The sequence below is a fragment of the Musa acuminata genome, chromosome BXJ1-8 (genome assembly GCF_036884655.1).
Source record: "Musa acuminata AAA Group cultivar baxijiao chromosome BXJ1-8, Cavendish_Baxijiao_AAA, whole genome shotgun sequence".
Taxonomy (NCBI): Eukaryota; Viridiplantae; Streptophyta; class Magnoliopsida; order Zingiberales; family Musaceae; genus Musa; species Musa acuminata.
The window spans coordinates 24,067,481-24,087,035 of NC_088334.1; the positions used below are offsets into that span (position 1 = coordinate 24,067,481).

The window sequence follows — 19,555 nt, forward strand, 5'->3', positions numbered from 1 at the left end:
ACTCTAAACTAACTCGATCTAGACATAATCGATTACAAGCGAGTCCTATGTTGTCCGACATATCATTGGTTCTTCTAGCGCTTCATCCAAATCTTCGGCGCATCGTCCTCTCTTGCGGCCTATTGCCCAATCGGCCAGTTGACCTCCACAACTCCGATTTCCTTGGCATAATTTCTGCTCTTCTTAGCCTAATGTGTGAACCCATGGCTCGAAGCCTTCTACCAACACGATGACCGATCCTTCGGCCCGACGTCTAATCTTCTGACATGTTTACTCCAGCCCAACGTCTGATTCCTCTTGCTTTAATCGATTTGCCTTTTCTGATCGAAGCTAGTCCTACGTCACTTAAATGCACATTAGATGACAAATACATCAATTGATTTCATCATCAAAATACGAGATTCAACAACCGCAACTAGACCAGACATCATGTTTAGCGTAGGACTTTGTACTAGATTTCAATCTAATCCTAAGCTATCTCATCTTAAAGTAGTTAAAAAATTCTTAGATATCTAAAAGGAACCCCTAATTTAGGATTATGGTATCCAAAATCCGAAAACTTTGAATTAATTGCTTATGTTGATGCAGATTTTACTAGATGTAGAGAAGATAGAAAAAGCACATCCGAAACATGTTAATTCCTAGGTCATGCACTTGTTTCTTGGTCTTCCAAGAAACAAAACTCAACTGCATTATCTACAACCGAAATAGAGTATATAGTAGCTGGTGCATATTATGCACAAGTTGTATGAATGAAAAATACATTAGAAGATTATAAGATTCACCTTAAGAATATTTCGATAAAATATGATAACACAAGTGCAATATGTTTAACAAAAAATCTTATTCAATACTCTAGAACTAAACATATTGATATTAGGCATCATTTCATAAGAGATCATGTTAATAACCATGACATATCTTTAAATTTTATTGATACGAAATATCAATTAGCTGATATCTTTACAAAACCTTTAAATAAAGAATAATTTGATTTTATGATAAGAGAGTTAGGGATGTTAAATTATTCGAATGTATGAGTTTGTTATATATCTTTTCTGGAATTTCTTGATTTTTTAAAGCTTTAATGAAATCTGAAATATCAATTTACTTGGTATCAAATTTAATTTTATACCCTTGCTCCATCACTTAATGATTTTTGATACACTTAGTTCCTTCACTCATGAAATTCATTGACAAATACATCTTTCACATATTTCACTCTTGTGAATTTTTAATGAGAAATAAATTTGATTTATGAAGTTTTATTCATGGATTTTTTATCCTTCATATGATGCTCCTTTCCCTTGAATTCTTCTTTACTCTTCTCATGAAAAAAGAATTTTATGAATTTTTAATATGTGATTATCACTTGCAAGAATGGGGATTTAATTTTGTATGGATATCCTTTTCACGAATTCCTTCTCCTTGTTGAACTAAAAGCTTGATTCAATGAAACTCATTTATTTTCATTTGACTTGGTTCAAATCCTTTCATGAATTTGGTTCTTGATGAATTCCTTACCCTTTTTCCTCTTCTTCTTATTTTTATGACAAAGGAAGAAAGAAACTTGCACATCTCAAGAAGATCCAAAAAGCTTTTGCATCCAAAATAAAAATGTTAGCTTATCCAAAAATAGTTATCATGCAAAGTTTCTGGTTGACTTTTCATTTTTGCTAACTTGGATAAATTGGTGTTGAACTTACTTGAATAGTTTTTTTTTTTTTAACACTAGCCTTGTTGAATGATTTCCTTTTTGTTGATGACAAAGGAGGAGAAATGTGGCAAATTGATGACAATGTGAAAAATGAATTGTATCGTAAATGCTTGAATGTATTGCGAATGCTTGATATATGACTAGTTTTGTCAAATACATGAAAAATATCAAAATATATGATTGATTTCTATCGTAATGTGGCATGGATACTTGAAATTATTTATTCTTAAAATCATGCTTGATTTCATGATAAATGTCTATCATTATGACGAGGTATCCAATTTATCATGCTATTTACAATTGATATCATGCCTCGGAATGATAAATTGTCATCTTTTATCATGAATTATAATTTTGCTAAATTTCATATTCATATCATACTTGAAAATGATGATTATCTATCATCATTGGTTTTAAAAATGGATGTTATGCCTTGACATCATTTTTATTGATAAATATGTGATATCGTATTTTGAATTGGTAAATCATGATAAGTATCATGATATGCATGTTGATAATTTTAAATGAATATAACTTATCGATGTGATGCTTGAATTCAAAAGCCTTGAATTTAAGAATGTCTTTTCTCAAGTATGGAATATAGATAGGAGGAGTTAAGGTTAACTCCGTCATCAATTGATTGTTATCATCAAAAAGGGGGAGATTGTTGAATCTCGGATTTTGATAATGAAATTAATTGGTAAATTATTTGATCAAATCTATATATTGAGAAAAGTGTGTAGGATTAACTACGATAGTAATCAAAGCATAAAGTAAAACAAAGTGCCAAAGTCAAAATCGAGATTTCGTTGGGAGTTCGAGAGTTCGTCGGAAGTCTGGACGTTCATTGGAAGTTCTACCGGAATTCACCGAGAAGTCCAAGGGCTTGCCAAAGAAGCTCATCGGAACTCGCCAAGAAGATCATCGTGAAGTCTAGGAGCTTGTCGTGAGTCCATTAGAACATTACCGAGAGATCATCGGAATTTCGTCAAAAGATCGCTAGAAGCTCACAGGAACAAACTGGACTAACCGGACTTGATTTGCTTAGTGTATGTCTTAAGAATCATAGTTAGCATATAATTAGGATTAGATTTGAGAGGTAATCCCACTAACTTTGTTAAAGTCCAACTGGGCCTGTAATTGGACTGGTTTGGGTTGGACTCAAGGCCTAACTACGTTGCTGGACCCTGTCTGACGGTGGCACCGCCAAATTGGGGTGATGGAACCGCTTAAACTAGGTGGTGGTACTGTCGGCAGTTAATGCTCTCAAATGGTGATATTATCCTGTTAAGTAGTGATACTGTCAAAGCTCGATCTCCGAGCTCTATCAAGCAGTGGTACCGCCCAAACTAAGCGGTGGTACCACCTAGAGTCAGTCTACAAGCGGTGGTATAGCCCAATAATGGCAATGGTATCGTCAGTATCCCGGAAACCAGGGATGCGAAACTTTTTTGCTCAAATTTCTGAAGTCATTGGAGCCTATAAATATCCCACCCTTTTCTGCATGAAAAGACACGAAAGTATAAACAATATCTTAAAGTCTTAGGGTGTTAAAAGGGTTGTAAAAGTGCTAAGAGTCCTCCTCCTCCCTTTCTAAGTCTTGCGATCATTCAAGAGAGGTATGAGCCTTGTAAGGGTTGTCTCCTAAACTCATGAAAAGGAGAAAGTGCTATAAAGAGGGTAATTGGTCTTCGCCCATTGAATGAAGACTATTAGTGGACGCTGGTGGCCTCAACAAGGAGGAACGAGAGTGGATGTAGATCATGATGACTAAAACACTATAAATCCGATGTGCTCATTTTCATTCTACGTTTTTACTACTATTACTTTCTATATTAATTGCTAGTTCATTTACTCTAAAGTCAAGCAATTACTTTCCGAGATTGGTTTTCAACGAAGGAATATATTACAAAACCGATGATTTTGTCCGCTGCATTAATTCACCCCCCTTCTTAGTGCCGTTCTTGATCCTAGCATTATGAGCTAAGTAAAATATTTTACAATATATTCTTATACTAATAGTAATTAGGATGATTGTACAAAAATACTTCAGAGCTCAATCTTAACTCAAAAGTGATTTCATAGATAACAAAAAAAAAAAAGAGAAGAATGTATTGCTTTCTCAAATTTTGAGATGAAATATATAGCAGCCATAAACTGTCATGTCAAATAATTTAATTTTGAGGAATTCTAATACATTTCTAAGGAAAAATAATGTGGATCAACTAAAATATATCGTGACAATAAATTTACTATTATAGTGACAAAAATCATATCTTTGGCCGCACAAAAATATTAAAGTTCGATATTATTTCATGCCTAAATTGATAGATAAAGAAGAATTTCAAATGGATTATTGTGACATTGAAGACCAATGTGTTGACATGTTTACTATTGCTTTGATGAAAGAAAAATTTTATTTTTTTAATAATAATTTAATATTATAATTATTTTAAATTTAGAAGGTATAAAAAAACTAATTCAAAATTTATTGATTTCTCGAAACAGTTGTAAGATGTTTGTTTATGCAGCGAGGCTGTTTTATACTTTTATAATTTTTAAAAACTTATAATTGTCAAACTGTAGATCGAAGTACTTGAACTCTACTTTAATATATTCTAACCACCGTCTTCTTCTCGTTGGTTATTGAAGTTATGCAGAAATCCCCAGATTACACGTCGCTTAGAATCCACTCAATATAATTAATTAATTACCTTCTGTAGATGCAGACGTCTCTTTCCACCTCGTCGTAGGTCAAATATTCTTCCAATCGATGTCTTGTCTGAGATCGAAAAGACTTGTGGACCAATTCCGTCGTGTATCTTAGAACTAACATTCAAGGATGACACATGCATACCAAATGAACCTCGATAAAAACTCAATGGATGCATGCATGGTCAAATAAGAACTGCTCTTGATTACTGACTAGTATTTCTTGAATAGCAGTTTAGTCTCATCAACTAAACATCGATTGCACAGAAGACCAAGATCAAGATCATTATGCTAATTAATTCCTCGTTAATTGTGCCAATAACTCTTTCTTTTAGACGGCAGTCCCAATGGCTTATTTCTTCATTCCACATTCCATGTGCCGACGGACAGGTCGTTAATGCCGGTCAAGGAAGCTTCGTACACGGTAGACAACCGAAGACTTCATCCCTTTGGTGCTCCTGCACTATTCCATGTGACCTTCATGATGTCTAGTTGATGACCTCTCTCTATTTCAGCAAACATACAGACTTCATAGAATCCACAAACCCCACCCACATTGCACCCTCCCCAGTATCGTATTTAGACTTTACTGCAGAGAGAGCGACTTCTATCCCTTAATTTCTATTGTTCTTCAGATGCAATAGAAACCAAAGCGGAAATGAACAAGCACCAAGAACAGCTCCTGCCATCTTCCATGTTACTCTTCCCTCCTCGTTCCAAACATCTCAGCCTTCTCTTAGCTTTGCTTCTCTTTGGCTTTGGCTTTGCTGTCGGTATCTTTTCGAGCTTCTACCTCCAGACGACTCCGTTTTCTCTTTCGATGGCACAACTTCTCCTGCAACCTTCAGCTCCATCTCAATCAGCGGTATCAGCATCCTCGCCACCTCGAAGCGTTTCTGCTAAGCCACGCATCGGGCTGAAGGAATTCGTTGAGCCAGATGTGATCCTGCATGACATGACCGACGAGGAGTTGCTATGGAGGGCATCCATGATTCCAAAGATCCAAAAGCGCCCATTTAGTCGTCCACCGAAGGTGGCGTTCCTGTTTCTTACCAAGGGTCATCTCCCCCTTGCTCCTCTGTGGGAGAAGTTCTTCGAGGGGAATGAAGGGTTCTACTCCATCTACGTGCACGCGAGTCCACTTAATGGGTCAGCACCCAAGGGATCGGTCTTCCATGGGAGAAGAGTTCCCAGTAAGGTCAGTCGCTTGTTAACATCGTTTTAATTTACAAGTATGATCAAGCCCTTCTTTCTGCTTCTGTTGTTGTTGATGAAGATCAAACCTTTTCGTCATTCTGACGTATCTAGTCTGTTATATGCATACAGTATAGTGAATTCTTAGAGCCAATTAAGAACAAGATTTATAGAGTTAAATAAATTTGGGACTCGATCTTTGCTCAGGTGATGTGCAGCAGAGGATTCGAGGTTAGAGATAAATGAATGGGACCAGGAACTTGGCCATATCCTTCACCCTAACTCTGGACCAGTTATTTCTAAGCCCACCACACCAGTGGTAGTTGTCAGCATTTGGTTGCCTTGGGTGCAAGGACATTGTGCTAACTTGATTGGATCAAGGATATTTAAACTCATGATATTAAGAAAATTTCTTAATATTAGAAGAAATTTTTTTTGGAAAATTAGAAGAAACTTTTATTACATTTAACCACTACAAGATGCTTTAGACATGGAATCGAAACTGAGACCCATTACACTAACCACTAGAATGTCTAAAATTATTCTAAACAATTAGTCTATGCGCTCATGGTTTTCTAACATCTTAACCTCTATAGTCATACCTCTATTCTTTCTGGCTTCCTTCAGATTCAGAATCTGGGTTATCAAGTCAGTTTCTTGCGCAGATATGTTTGTGCTATAGCTGAGTCAATTATTTGACCGTCATTATGGTCTGTTGCTTCTGTCATCTTCTCCATCCTAATCACAAATTTACGGTACTGGTGCAGGATGCATCTGCTCACTAATAATAATACACAAAGTTGGGTAAATGCATGAAGCAAATTTAGCTGAATGCAATTATGTCTTAGGCACCACCCTATTTACCTGATTTAATCTTTTGACTGTAATCTTTGAAGGGATAGGTGGTGAGATGGAGTTTAAACTAATGACAAGAGTGTGGATAAGGAAAATATCTATCTTCACTATTACTTAAACTCCGTACAATGCAAGTGTTTAACTTAAATTTATTTCACTATAGCTTAAACTCCATACAATTAATTATCTATTTCATTCTATATTCGCAAATACAATGCTTCTAACAATTCTCAAACGATCAAATCTCTTCCGTGAGTTCCATACTTATTATGGTTTAGTATTGCCCATTTGCTTTGTTAGAAACCTAAAATTCTTTAGAAAATTTCTTTCCTAGAACGTACATAAAACCATATTAAGAATTGTTCTATTTTTTTTGTTAGAAAATTCATTTTGTTTTGGTTTATAATTGATGCATGATTCAATGATTTTTTTTAGAAATTTTTAGATTCATATGATATATATTCATCACTTCTGGATGTTCTTAAAACATTTGATTTTACAAGCATCGATAGGACCATAAACATTTAAGTTGTTGTGCTGCTCTTTTTGTTCCTTTTAATTTACAATGTTTTATTTTATTTTATTATGCTTCTCCAATAGTTTTAATGTCTCATAATTGAAGTGACCATATTTAAGATGTTATAATACAGAATTATCCTTAACAGGAACTTCAAAATAATTTGACTGATCAATGCATAATTATAGAGGCAACATGTTCGATTCTTAGTCATTTTCACATGTAAAATTAGTTTTCTATTTTTTTCATGAATTGAAAGTGTCATATCTTTCATTTTTACCTCATTTTAAAGCAATTGATTCAAAATCAAAAGCATAATAACCATATGTAATAAGCATAATTTGACTGTTCAATGCATAATTATGGGGGAAACATGTTCAAATCTTAGTCATTTTCACATGTAAACTTAGTTTTCTATTTTTTCATGAATTAAAAGTGTCACATCTTTCATTTTTTACCTCATTTTAGAGCAATTGATTCAAAACCATATGAAATATACAGTTTCTTAGCATTATTAAGTTCAGAAAAATCAAAATAATTTTTGAGAAATAACCTAGAAAGACTCGAGTATACCATATTGTAATATTTCAAAATTTTCTTATAAAACTTGTAAATGAATCATTTTTACCTTGTTAATGCTATTCAGTGCCTTTGGAAGTATTTGCAAAGCCTTTTTATGTTTTAACTGAAACAATAATTCTGAACATTGCATCGTTGGATCCTTGATAAATTGTGAACAGAGTGTTCTCTCTTTCTTCCTTTGATTCTTTTAGTTATTCTCTTGCTTCTCTACTTCTAGACATTCATGTATCTGAAGAAACTAGAAGAAGCTTCATTTAAATGCTATATATATTATAATAACTCTTTTGTTAATTTAGGGAGTTGTAAACGGATGATGGTTTTTTTTAATGGTAAACAGAAGATGTTCAGGGATGCCATAGTTTAAGATAACTCTTATACCATTTTTTAAGGGATAATTAGAGAGATGGGGTTATAAAACTAAAATTAAAGTGTGGACAAAAGATCTTTATTTAACTCAAATAGTTTATTATCTCAATCAATTTATCTTTTATTATCTTATTTCCTATTATCATTTCTCCTGTGCCACAATACATGCCTTTATACAAGGCATCTTATATCTCAATAATAAAAATTTCAATTTGAGTCTACCTATTGTGAGACCTCATTTTCCTTTAAATTCAATGTAGGTGTTTATGGTGTATTGGAAATGAGATAAGTTAAATTTTTTTGACAAACTTTCAAGCTTTGAATGTATTCCTAAACCTCACCCAGCAAACCCAACAAGCAATGCCACCATCTCAATCGTAATCAGCAACTCAATCAATATCGACACTAGCACCTATAGGGGTTCCCCCACCTGATGTAATATTAATATCTCAAGAGTGCCCGAAGCCCATCAAGCTATCAGTTAAGCAAGCAACTTTTTTCCCAATTGAGGAATTTAATGGACTACCACACTACCATTCTATTCTACGTAAATCCCAAACCTTGTTAGTAGATTTGATAAATGATTCTTTAAGGATCTAACTAACATAAATGGACTAACGTTGGAAGAAATGCAATGAGAATTTCAATAATCCAAAAAGGAGCTAATCTCGACTAATTTTTGTCTCTTATCATTGGAGGTCTTTGATGGTAATACCAACTCATTGGAGGTCTTATATGGTACTTTGAATATCCTAATGTGTCATGCCTTCCCATCTATATTAAGTAACCCGACATGAGAATGGTACACTAGTCTGAAGTTGCTCTCTATTAGTTCTTTCATTCAGCTCGCTAAGGAATTTGTGCTTCACTTCCTCAAGAATATATGCTCGAAGTCATCGATGGTAATGCTTCTCGAGCTTAGGCGAAGGGAGGAGGAGACGCTCTCGAACTTCATCATTCGATTCACTAATTAGATCCATAGCATGTAAGATGTACACCCGTCACTTGTCATACAGACATTCATAATGGGACTCAAGTTCTCTTGTCTTCTTTTCTAGTTATTAACAAAGAGGCCATCGGTGACGGTACCCGAAGTACTCCAACGAGCTAATCAATATATCATGGCTGAGGTAATGGTCTCAAGTAAATGTGAAGAGATATGCAAAAGACTAAAATAGGATCACCTACAATCCTCATCAACTCCAAGGTCACCATGGTAAAGAAGAAGTGACTAACCTAAATTGTCTCACTCGAAGCCTAAGTCAACCCCCTTGAATATGACTAGAACTGAAATCTTTTTGTACATTAAAGAGAAGGGACTCTTAAAAGACCCATAACTGATGAAGACTCTATTAGAAAAGAGAGATAGATCCAAGTAATGTCACTTCCATCAAGATTACGATCATGACACAAAAAATTATCATAACTTAAAAGAATAGATTGAATAACTCATTCGTCGGAGACTCCTTAGGCAGTTCATCCGAAGGTATCAAGAACTTTCACCTTGAACTTAGGGGTTAGTGAAAAGATAGATTAATATCATCATTGGTGGACCCGCCTCAGGAGGAGACAACTTCTCGGGTTGTAAAGCTTACACCCAACCTATAATTTAAAAAATACCCACAGACGGGAGATGACCTAGAAATAATCTTTAAGGAGGAAGAAATGAAGTACTTCGACCCAAACCATGATGATGACTTGATTGTCTCCATGAGGATGATCAATGTTCAAGTGAAGAGGATCATGATTGATATAGGTAGCTCTATTGATATCCTCTACTTTGACACTTTTCAAAAGCTTGAGATCTCAACTAATGACCTCACTCCTATGGCTCCTTTGTTGATGGGGTTCACTAGCAACTCAATATCCTCTCTAGGGATTGTGAATCTATATGTCATGTTTGGAGATGAGCTGTGCTCCAAAATGGTGATGACCAGATTCCTAGTGGTCGATATCCTCTCGACAACAATGTAATCATAGGCCAACCCATGTTGAATATGTTGAGAGCCATGGTATCGACCTACCATATGGTGATAAAATTTCCAACAAGGGTTGTCATTAGAGAGCTGAGAAGCAACACGAGGGAGTCACGCTAGTGCTACCTTACGGTGGTCTCCCTACCGAATAAAGCATGATCTAAGGCACCTCGAAGTCTCTCTAAATCCCTCCTACACCCGAGCACCCTTGAACAAAGCTTGCCCCGATCATGTTGTTAAAGTCGGGGTGATACTTCATAAGGAGAAACGAATGCAACTTATCAATTTCCTTAAGAAGAATACTAAAGCATTCACATGGTTGCTAAAAGATATGCCAGGAATCAACCTAGATGTAGCCCAGCATTGCCTAAACATTTTTCCTAAGGCACGACTAGTGAAACAAAAGCCTCACAAGTTTGCTCTTGAACGCCAACAAACAATCAACAAGGAGGTAGACAAGATGTTAGAAGCATGGTTTATCATCAAAGTGTAGTATCCCTAGTGGCTCACTAATATTGTACTCGTTAAAAAGTCTAATAGAAGTTAGATAATGTGTATTGATTATACTAACATCAATAAAACATACCCGAAGGACAGCTACCCTCTTTCTTATATTGATTAGTTGGTTGAAACTACCTCGGGTCATATGCTCCTCACCTTTATTGATGCATTCTCAGAATATAACTAAATAAGGATGACACCAGATAATCGAGAATACACTTCCTTTATCACCTATCGAGGTATATATTGTTACCGAATCATGTCATTCATGTTAAAAAATATAAGAGCAACATACCATAAAATGGTGAACAAGATATTTAAGCACCAAATCAGAAAGAATACCTAACTATATATAGATGACATGATAGTCAAAAGCAAAATGGCTAACTCACATTGAACATATTTAGCCAAGATATTTTGAGTTCTAAAATAGTTCGACATGGACCTCAATCCAGCCAAGTATGCTTTCAAAACCAACTTAAGAAAATTCCTCAGATTCATTATTCATTGAAGTGGAATAGCAAACCCCAAGAAAATTCGAGCTATCCTAGAAATGCAACCATATCGACCGATAAGGGAGTTCAACAATTAACATGACGAATAGCAATGCTCAACCAATTCTTATCTCAATCATGTGATAAATGCCTAAATTTCTTTCTAGTATCGAAGAAACTAAAAGGCTTCCTATGGATCGAGGAGTGTTAGAAGGCTTTCGGTAAGCTGAAGTACCATCTCGCCCAATTACCGCAACTCTCTTCCCCTACCTTCCTGACATCGACTCAACTATCAACTTGGTATTGGTTTAGGATGACTTAGGAGCTCAGAAGTCTATCTACTATATTAGTCATATTCTAAGTATGCCTAAGGAACGATACCCCCTATTGAGAGGCTTGCATTTGCACTGATACTGGCAATAAGGAAGCTTTGCCCCTAGTTTCAATTGTGCGTCGTATAGGTGATCACCAACCAACCATTAAAATAGGTCCTTTCATGGTTTGATGTCTAAGGACGACTACTAAGATGGTTAGTAGAGCTAGGTGAGTTTGACATTCGATATATACCGAGGACTGCCATAAAAGGCCTAGGTGTTGGTCGACTTTATCTTAGAGTTAACTTGCTCACCGGAGGCTAACAATCACACCCCCTTAATGTGGACATTGTTTGTAGATGGCTTTGTTACCTCGAAAAGAGGTGGCATCAGACTCGTCCTAAAGGGCCCAAACAAATAAGTGTACAAATGAGCCCTCTGGTTTGAATTCAAGATCTCCAACAATGATGCAGAATATAAAGCACTCCTCTCAGGGCTTCGACTTGCCCAAGAGTTTCAAGTCTAAGACTTGATAGTGCTCAACGACTCACAACTAGTCGTGAGCTAGATAGAAGGGAGCTTTGAGGCCCGAGATATGACCATGGCAAAATACCTCATCAAGGTACAAAAATTGGCACTTAGTTTCTCTTGACTCAATGCATTATGGATCTCCCATGAAAACAATGCCTAGGCTGACACACTTACCAAGCTGGCATCCGCTTAGGCTCTGAAGGAAGGCTGGTCTTTGGTCGAGACATTACTGACCCGAACCATTAAGAAGTACAACATATCCATGATTGGGGAGGAGTCAAGCTGGATGGTTAAGATCCTATGTTATAAAAGAGATGAGACACTCCCAATTGACCCCGTAGTAGCCCGAAGAGTTAAGCATCATCAAGCTTGTTATTATATAATTAACGACCACTTATATCATAGATGCTTTAGCTAATCACTCCTCAAATGCTTAACACCCCAAGAAGCTGAAAGGGTGCTCACCAAGGTGCCTGAATGTATCTGTGAGAAACATATTTGTAGATGAACCCTCGCTTTCAAAGTGCTTCGATAAAGGTTCTACTAGTTGACATTTCATAAGAATGTAATAACTTATACCCAAAGATACTATAGATGCTAAAAGTTTGCCTAGTTACTACAGGAAAATATAGGGTGACATCACATGCACAACGGAAGAACAAAAATAAAAATATCAAATTTTCATAAAAACCCACAAAACCGAAATTATGCGTATTAGAAAGTCGTGTTACTTAGGGGGATCGTATATCCCTGAATTCTTATAGATCTATAGGAGAGAATGAAGGAGGCCAATTATCCTCCTCTCTAGTAGTGATCCACATAGTAGGGGCTATAAAAATGTTCCTCAAATTACTATTCAAATCTCTTCATAGCGCACACCATGCAATCAAGAAGGGGTCAGCCCTTCTTACTATCCACATGCCCCAAATAGGGACTATATATAGGTTGAGGAGGAGAGGGAGAGAGGAGAATAGGAGGTGGTAGCCAAAAGGGGTCTTGTCTATGGCTCTTTGGTTCCCTCTTATTTATAGAGGCCCCTTATCAACTTAACCCTAATAAATCCTACCCTATTGGGTACTGGATCTTTATCCAACTATCCAAACCTCTTAGATTAGTTGATCTCTACCCAATAATCTCTCATTAGCTCTTATTAGATATCATCTATAGGATCCAATAATTCAGGGGCTTATTGGATATCCAATAAGATAAGGGCTTCAACGGATATCTCATATCTGAATCTATACTCGTCGCAACACCTACCATATGTATGTGACCCTCTATACCCAATATTAAGCTGGCTATAAGCCATATCTATCAGAACTCCTTCTGGCTCAGTGAATTAATATCTCCATATTAATTCACTCGACTCAACGACTACGGGCGTACTAGGCCACTGTGCCTCAATTCCTAGATGATATAAGGGAATCTAATCCATTAGACCTATCTATCCTTAATTACTATATATCTATAATCTCTCATCCATCTAATATCCCAAAGATCATATACCAGATATGGTATTATTAGGCCCATACGGTTTCTACTCAAGTCTCTCTCTAATCGAATTCTCTTGGAGAACTCTTTCTCTCTCAATCCGAATGACTCTAGCTAGAGATTTACCTAAGTAAGAACATATAGGATATTTCTCTCATGATACTGAGAGAGGATGATCCTCTATTGATACCTAATTACCCTTGTAAGGTTGACTGTCACTCCCGATGACTAGTTGTGCTAGATCTGAAACTTTCAGGTCTATAAGTTCTGCATCAAAGAGTGAAGTACTCATATAGGACATCCTTGGTGTCTCAAGTCTGAGGACCAAATGCACCATTGGGATGACGAAATCATTATTTGATAATGAAGGATCATCAACCATCCAACATTCCGTGAGCGGATCAATCAATGAACTCATTCTCTAATGAGCACATGCACAATATTCGTAGTATCCCCACATGAGTAGCTATGAGACTAGCTACCTCTATTATATGGACGGGTATACAGCAAGTCTATAAGTTCGGAATCAGAGAGTGGAATACTCATATAGGACATCCTTGGTGTCATAAGTCTGAGGACCAGATACACTATTGGGATGACGGAATCATTGTCTGATAATGAGATATCATCAACCATCCAACATTCCGTGAGCGGATCAATCAGTGAACTCATTCTCCAATGAGTACATGCGCGATATCCCTAGTGTCCCCACATAAGTAACTATTAGACCAACTACCTTAATTATATGGACGAGTATATAGTATACCAATATATCGGTCATCTTGATATCCCTCTCGAGTGACCTATGATTGAGATTATTTAAGGTATGTATTTAAAGGTGAATCAGTCTCATTATCATAATCTCATCACGATCCAATTCTCATTGTATAGATCTATGGATATCACAATACATGCAATATATAATATAAAGTGGGAAAAATATAAAATAAATAATAAGCAAGAAAAGTGCATGTCATGTCACATATCTCATCACTCACATGATTGGCTTGTAGGGCACTACACCTATGACTAGTAGTTACAACATCAACCAACAATCTCTCTAAGCTATATCGATTGCGGATGACCCTTTGCTTAGTAGAGGATACATCTCCTTGGACCATTTCCATTAGCCTCAGACCAATAGAGGTTCCTCATCATGAGAGTAGACTATTTCATAAATTTGGTATAGGTTGAACCACTACTATCGATCATCAAGAATTAAGTCGAGAGATTCATATGGAAAAGTATCATCACCCACTTTGGAATACTAAGGGTCTTTATCATTGACAATAGGACACACAATTCAATAATACAAAGTTTGAGGAGTTCTATCAAGGAGTTAACTAAGGTTTAGCTCGGTGGCTCCTCCTCAAACCAATGGTCTTACTGAGGTCACTAATTGAGTCATTCTCGAGGGGCTAAAGAAATGACTTACGAGGGCTAAGGGTACTTGGGTGGACAAGCTATTGAGCATCATATGGGCCTTCCTAATGACACCTAAGATTGAGTTGAGAGAATCACCATTCAACTTAGTCTTTGGCACTAAAGCTATCTTGCCACTTGAGATGGTCTCTCTGTGACCTCGAATCAAGAACCTTAATAAAAAAACTTTCGAAAAAGGACTTCGAGCCGAACTTGACCTAATCAATAAAATCAAAGTCGAGGCACATCTACATATATTGAGATATAAAAAGGCAGTGGCCAAGCTATATAACCAAAGTATTTACCCTTGAGTAGTTGAATTAGGAGACCAAGTGCTCCATAAAGCTATAGTCAGCGACCCGATCGGCTCTCAAGGAAAGCTAGCACCAAGCTGCGAAGGGCTGTATCAAATTATCGAGGTCATATGAGATGAAATATATCATCTTGGGATAAGAGATGGTGTGATGCTACTGAGAACATGACACATTATGAACTTAAAAAAGTTTTATCTCTAAGACTTATCTTAGGATTGTTAGGATCGAAATCGGTACTAAGAGAGGGGGTGAATTAGTACTTATGTAAAAATGTCAAGTATTTAGGAAAATTATTTCGATAAAATCATATCAAAAATGTATTTGAACTTAGAGAAAGTGTAAAGTGGAGTGAGCAGCCAAATCAGTAAGCAATATAAAGGAAAAAGGCAAAGAAGAGAAGGCACACCAATTTTATAATGGTTCGATCATCATAACCTATGTCCGCTCTTGATTCCTCCTCTGTCGAGGCCATCGGCATTTACTAATAGTCTTCCTTTAATGGGCGAAGACTAACTACCCTCTTACAACTCTTTTTCCTTTTCACAAGTTTAGGAGACAACCTTTATAAGCCTCACACCTCTCTTAGAATGATCACAAAACTAAAGAAGGAGGAGGACACTTAACACTTTTTTAACACTTTTACAAGTCAAAATCTCAAGACTTGTGTTCATACTTTCATACTCTTTCATGCAGGAAAGAGTAGGGTATTTATAGGCCCTAAATAGCTTCAAAAATAGAGCCAAAAAATGCCTCATCCCAGGTTTCTAGGGTATTGGTTATACTATTGCCAGTACTGGGTGTTACCACCTCCTACAAACTGACATTGGACGGTACCATTGCCAAATCTATGTAGTACCACCGCCCAGTCTGGGTGGCACGACCACCTGACAGAGCCTTAGAGACTATGCTTTAGTGGTACCATCGCTTGATAGGGTGATACCACTACCTAGCAGTATTAACTACCAACGATACCATCGCCCAGACTACCTAGGAAGTCGAGCCTCAGGCAGTGCCACCGCTAACCCTGGCAATGCCACAACCTAACGTGCCTCCGGGTCACTGAATGGGCCATCCATCCGGCCCAATTCAGCCTTAGTTTGGGCCCAGTTGGCCCCTATTTGAGTTAGTAGGATTTCTCCTAATACTAACTCAAATTGAAACCCTAACTATAATAATTAAGGCTAAACAATTACAATGCAAGCAATCATAGTTATCTGGCATGTTAATTGTTCATCCGAACTCCCGGCAAAACTTTCGTTGTACTCCTAGTGATCTTCCAATGAGCTTTCGGTGAACTCTCGATGAGCTTTCGATGCATCGTCCGAACCTTCGGTATATCCCCCGATTCTTCTGGCCCGATGCCCGATCTTTGACTTTGGCCTAACATTCGATTCTTGTTTAATTGTTTTACCTTTTCACGATCGTAGTTAGTCCTGCATCACTTTTCTCAACACATGGATTAGATTATTAATTCATCAATTGATTTCATCATCAAAATCCGAGATTCAACAAGGATCAGGTCAGGAAAAACTATATCATAAGCAATGGACATTGATTTACAAAGCCCAAGACACCAATAATTGAGTTGAGTGCATCTTCAAGATACCATCATTGTAAAATCGAGAAAAAAACTTCATTGCTTAAGAAAAATTATATTAGTTTGATAGGACCTCTACATTCAAAATGAGACCCTAACCCATTAAAATAAAGGATTAATGGAGCAGACATGCTCGAGATAAGAAACAAGTTGGGTAAGCTGACTCGGCAACCTTAAAATAAAAGACCAACATTGTTAGGATCAAGAGCACTAAGAGGGGGGGGGGGGGGGGGGTGAATTAGTGCAGCGGAAAACTTTCTGCGATTAAAACGAAACTGCGTTCGAACGATAAAAATGATTTCTGTGTGAAAGCCAATTCTAAGCAAGATGATGTTAAAGTCAATCTATGAAGGCAGTTTGCAGCTATGATGAAAACCAGAATATAGGCGCAAACTGAAATACGACGTTCGTACGAAGAAACTGATTTACGTCTAAATGCTGATTCGCAAATCACTTGATTAGGCAAGATGTAGTTTAAGCAAGAGTATAAAGGCAGTTTGCAGTTAAGATAGAAATCAAAACGTAAATGCAAACTGAAATATGATGATCGTATGAGAAAATAGATTTACGTCTAAACGCTGATTCGGAAAGTGCAACGCTTAAAACCCGATCGTATATGCGCAGAAGGCAGTAAGCTTTAGAGGAGGTTTGCAGTAAAGATAATATGCTCAAAGTAAATGCAAACCGAGATTTAGAGTGGTTCGGTCAATATTGACCTACTCCACTTTTGGCTTCCTCCACCGACGAGGTCACCGACGTCAACTAGAGGCCTTCCTTCAATAGGCGAAGGCCAACCACCCTTTTACAGTTTCATTCCTTTTGACGGGCATAGGAGGCAACCCTTACAGAAATTTTCTCTCCTCTCTTTACAACTCAGAACTTGGAAGAACAGAGGGAGAAGAACTTTTGGCCTTTACAACAATTTTGAGCTCTAAGAATCACAGAAAGGATCAAGATTTCGGTGTAAGTTCATGTTCTTTCGGTGCTGAATGGGTGGGGTATTTATAGGCCCCAACCCAGTTCAAATTTGGAGCTCAAAACTGTCAATTCCCGAAATTCCAAGATCAGGCGGTTGCACCTCCTGACTGGGGCGGTTGCACCACCTGGCAGAGCTCGAAGACTGAGCCTCTAGGCGGTGCCACCTCTGTTAGGGGCGGTTGCACCTCTCTGTCAGAGCTCGAAGACCGAGCTCAGGCGGTTGCACCTCCTGACTAGGGCGGTTGCACCGCCTGCCAGAGCTCGAAGACCGAGCTCAGGCGGTGCTACCTCCTGTCAGGGGAGGTTGCACCACCCAGTCTCGCTCGGAGACTGAGCCCAGGCGGTGCTACCTCCTGGCTTGGGCGGTTGCACCTCCCACAGTAATCAGGGTCCGAATGGGTAGATCCATTCGGCCCAATTTGGGTTTTTTAGGGGCCCAATTGCCCCAAGATTAAGCTAATGGGATCACCTCCCATTTCCAACTTAATCATTGTGCTAACTACGATAAATCCTAAGACAATTTCTGCAGCTTGCTCCGGTGCGTCAATCGCTTCTTCCGACGAGTTTCCGGCGAACTTCCGTCGATCATCCGATGAACCCTCTGTGATGCTACTGCGGACTTCCAGCAAACTCCTGGACTTGCGACGATCCACTTGGCGAGTTCCGACGAGCTTCTTTGGCAAGCTCAGGGACTTCTCGGATTTGTTCCCGCAGAACCTCCGACGATTGTCCGAACTTCCGTCGAACTCTCGAACTCCCAACATGATAATTGTCTTGACACCGGCGCAACTCCTACTGCATTTCTTACTTTCATCGTAGTTAATCCTGCACATGTAAACAAAACTTCAATCGAGACAATTAATCCTAAGCAATTAACCAAGTTGTCCGGCATGTCATTGGTCCCTCGACGCTTCGTTCGATTCTTCAACGCATCGTCCTTTCCTGCGGCCTATTGCCCAATCGGTCAGTTGGCTCCGTAACTCCGATATCCTTGGCACAATACCCGCTCTTCTTGGCCCGATGCCCGAGTCCACGGCCCGAAGCCTTCTATCGATACGTCGACCGATCCACCGGCCCGACGTCCAATGTTCTGACATGTTCCTCCGGCACAACATGATTTTCCTGCTTTAATTGTCTCATCCTGATCGAGGCACCCTGCATCACTCAAAATGCAGATTAAATCATAAACATATATCAAGTAGTTTCATCATCAAAATACGAGATTCAACAATCTCCCCCTTTTTTATGATGACAACCACTTGATGACGGAGTTAAACTTAACTCCCGGAGTTTAAACAAACTCCCCCTATCAATATGCCATATTGATAGAATCTTGAATTCAAACTGAATTCAAGTCATTGCAATATTCATCATGAATACTTGCAACACGTCATCATGAACTTATGCATAAACTTATGCATAACATGTCATGTCATCAACATACTTCTCCCCCTTTGTCATCAACAAAAAGGAGAAGTACCACAATCAAGTGTTCGTGATATTGGTTTAACTCATTGCATGAAAAACATAATATCAAGTTTTATCATCATGCAAGTTTGCTATTATCAAATATCAACATGTAAAATTGCGATGTAAGCTTTTGATATCATAACGCAAACATTTCAAGTGTTTATCAATTGTAGCATTTCATCACATGGTAAGATATCAATGCGTAAAATTACGATACAAGTTCTTGACATCTTAACACATGATGCAGACATGGCATAATGCAAATTTGGCAATCATAGCATCAGTGTTCATAGCATCAATTCATATATTTCTCCCCCTTTGTCGTCAACAAAAAGGAGAACGATATAAGCAAATTTTAAATATAAGTGTGATGCCATAAGCAGGTTCATGTCATTTTTTAACAAAAAGTGATAAGATACCAAATATTCAAACATTTCAAGGAAAACATGACATGGAGATAGCTTTGAAAACTTCTTCCATTTTATTTGTTATTTTCTTTTTGCATGACGGAAGAAAGCTATTTC

The 19,555-nt window shown here is 37.7% G+C and overlaps 1 protein-coding gene across 1 annotated transcript in view; it reads left to right on the plus strand.

Annotated features, from left to right (window-relative positions):
• The first annotated feature begins 4,977 nt into the window (after positions 1 to 4,977).
• Positions 4,978 to 19,555, plus strand: part of LOC135587686 (glycosyltransferase BC10-like) — a 32,342-nt gene continuing 17,764 nt past the window's right edge. Inside the window, exon 1 of the mRNA XM_065079351.1 lies at positions 4,978 to 5,627. Within this exon, the coding sequence (XP_064935423.1) occupies positions 5,088 to 5,627 (540 nt within the window). The 5' untranslated portion in view covers positions 4,978 to 5,087. The remainder of the gene's footprint in view (positions 5,628 to 19,555) is intronic.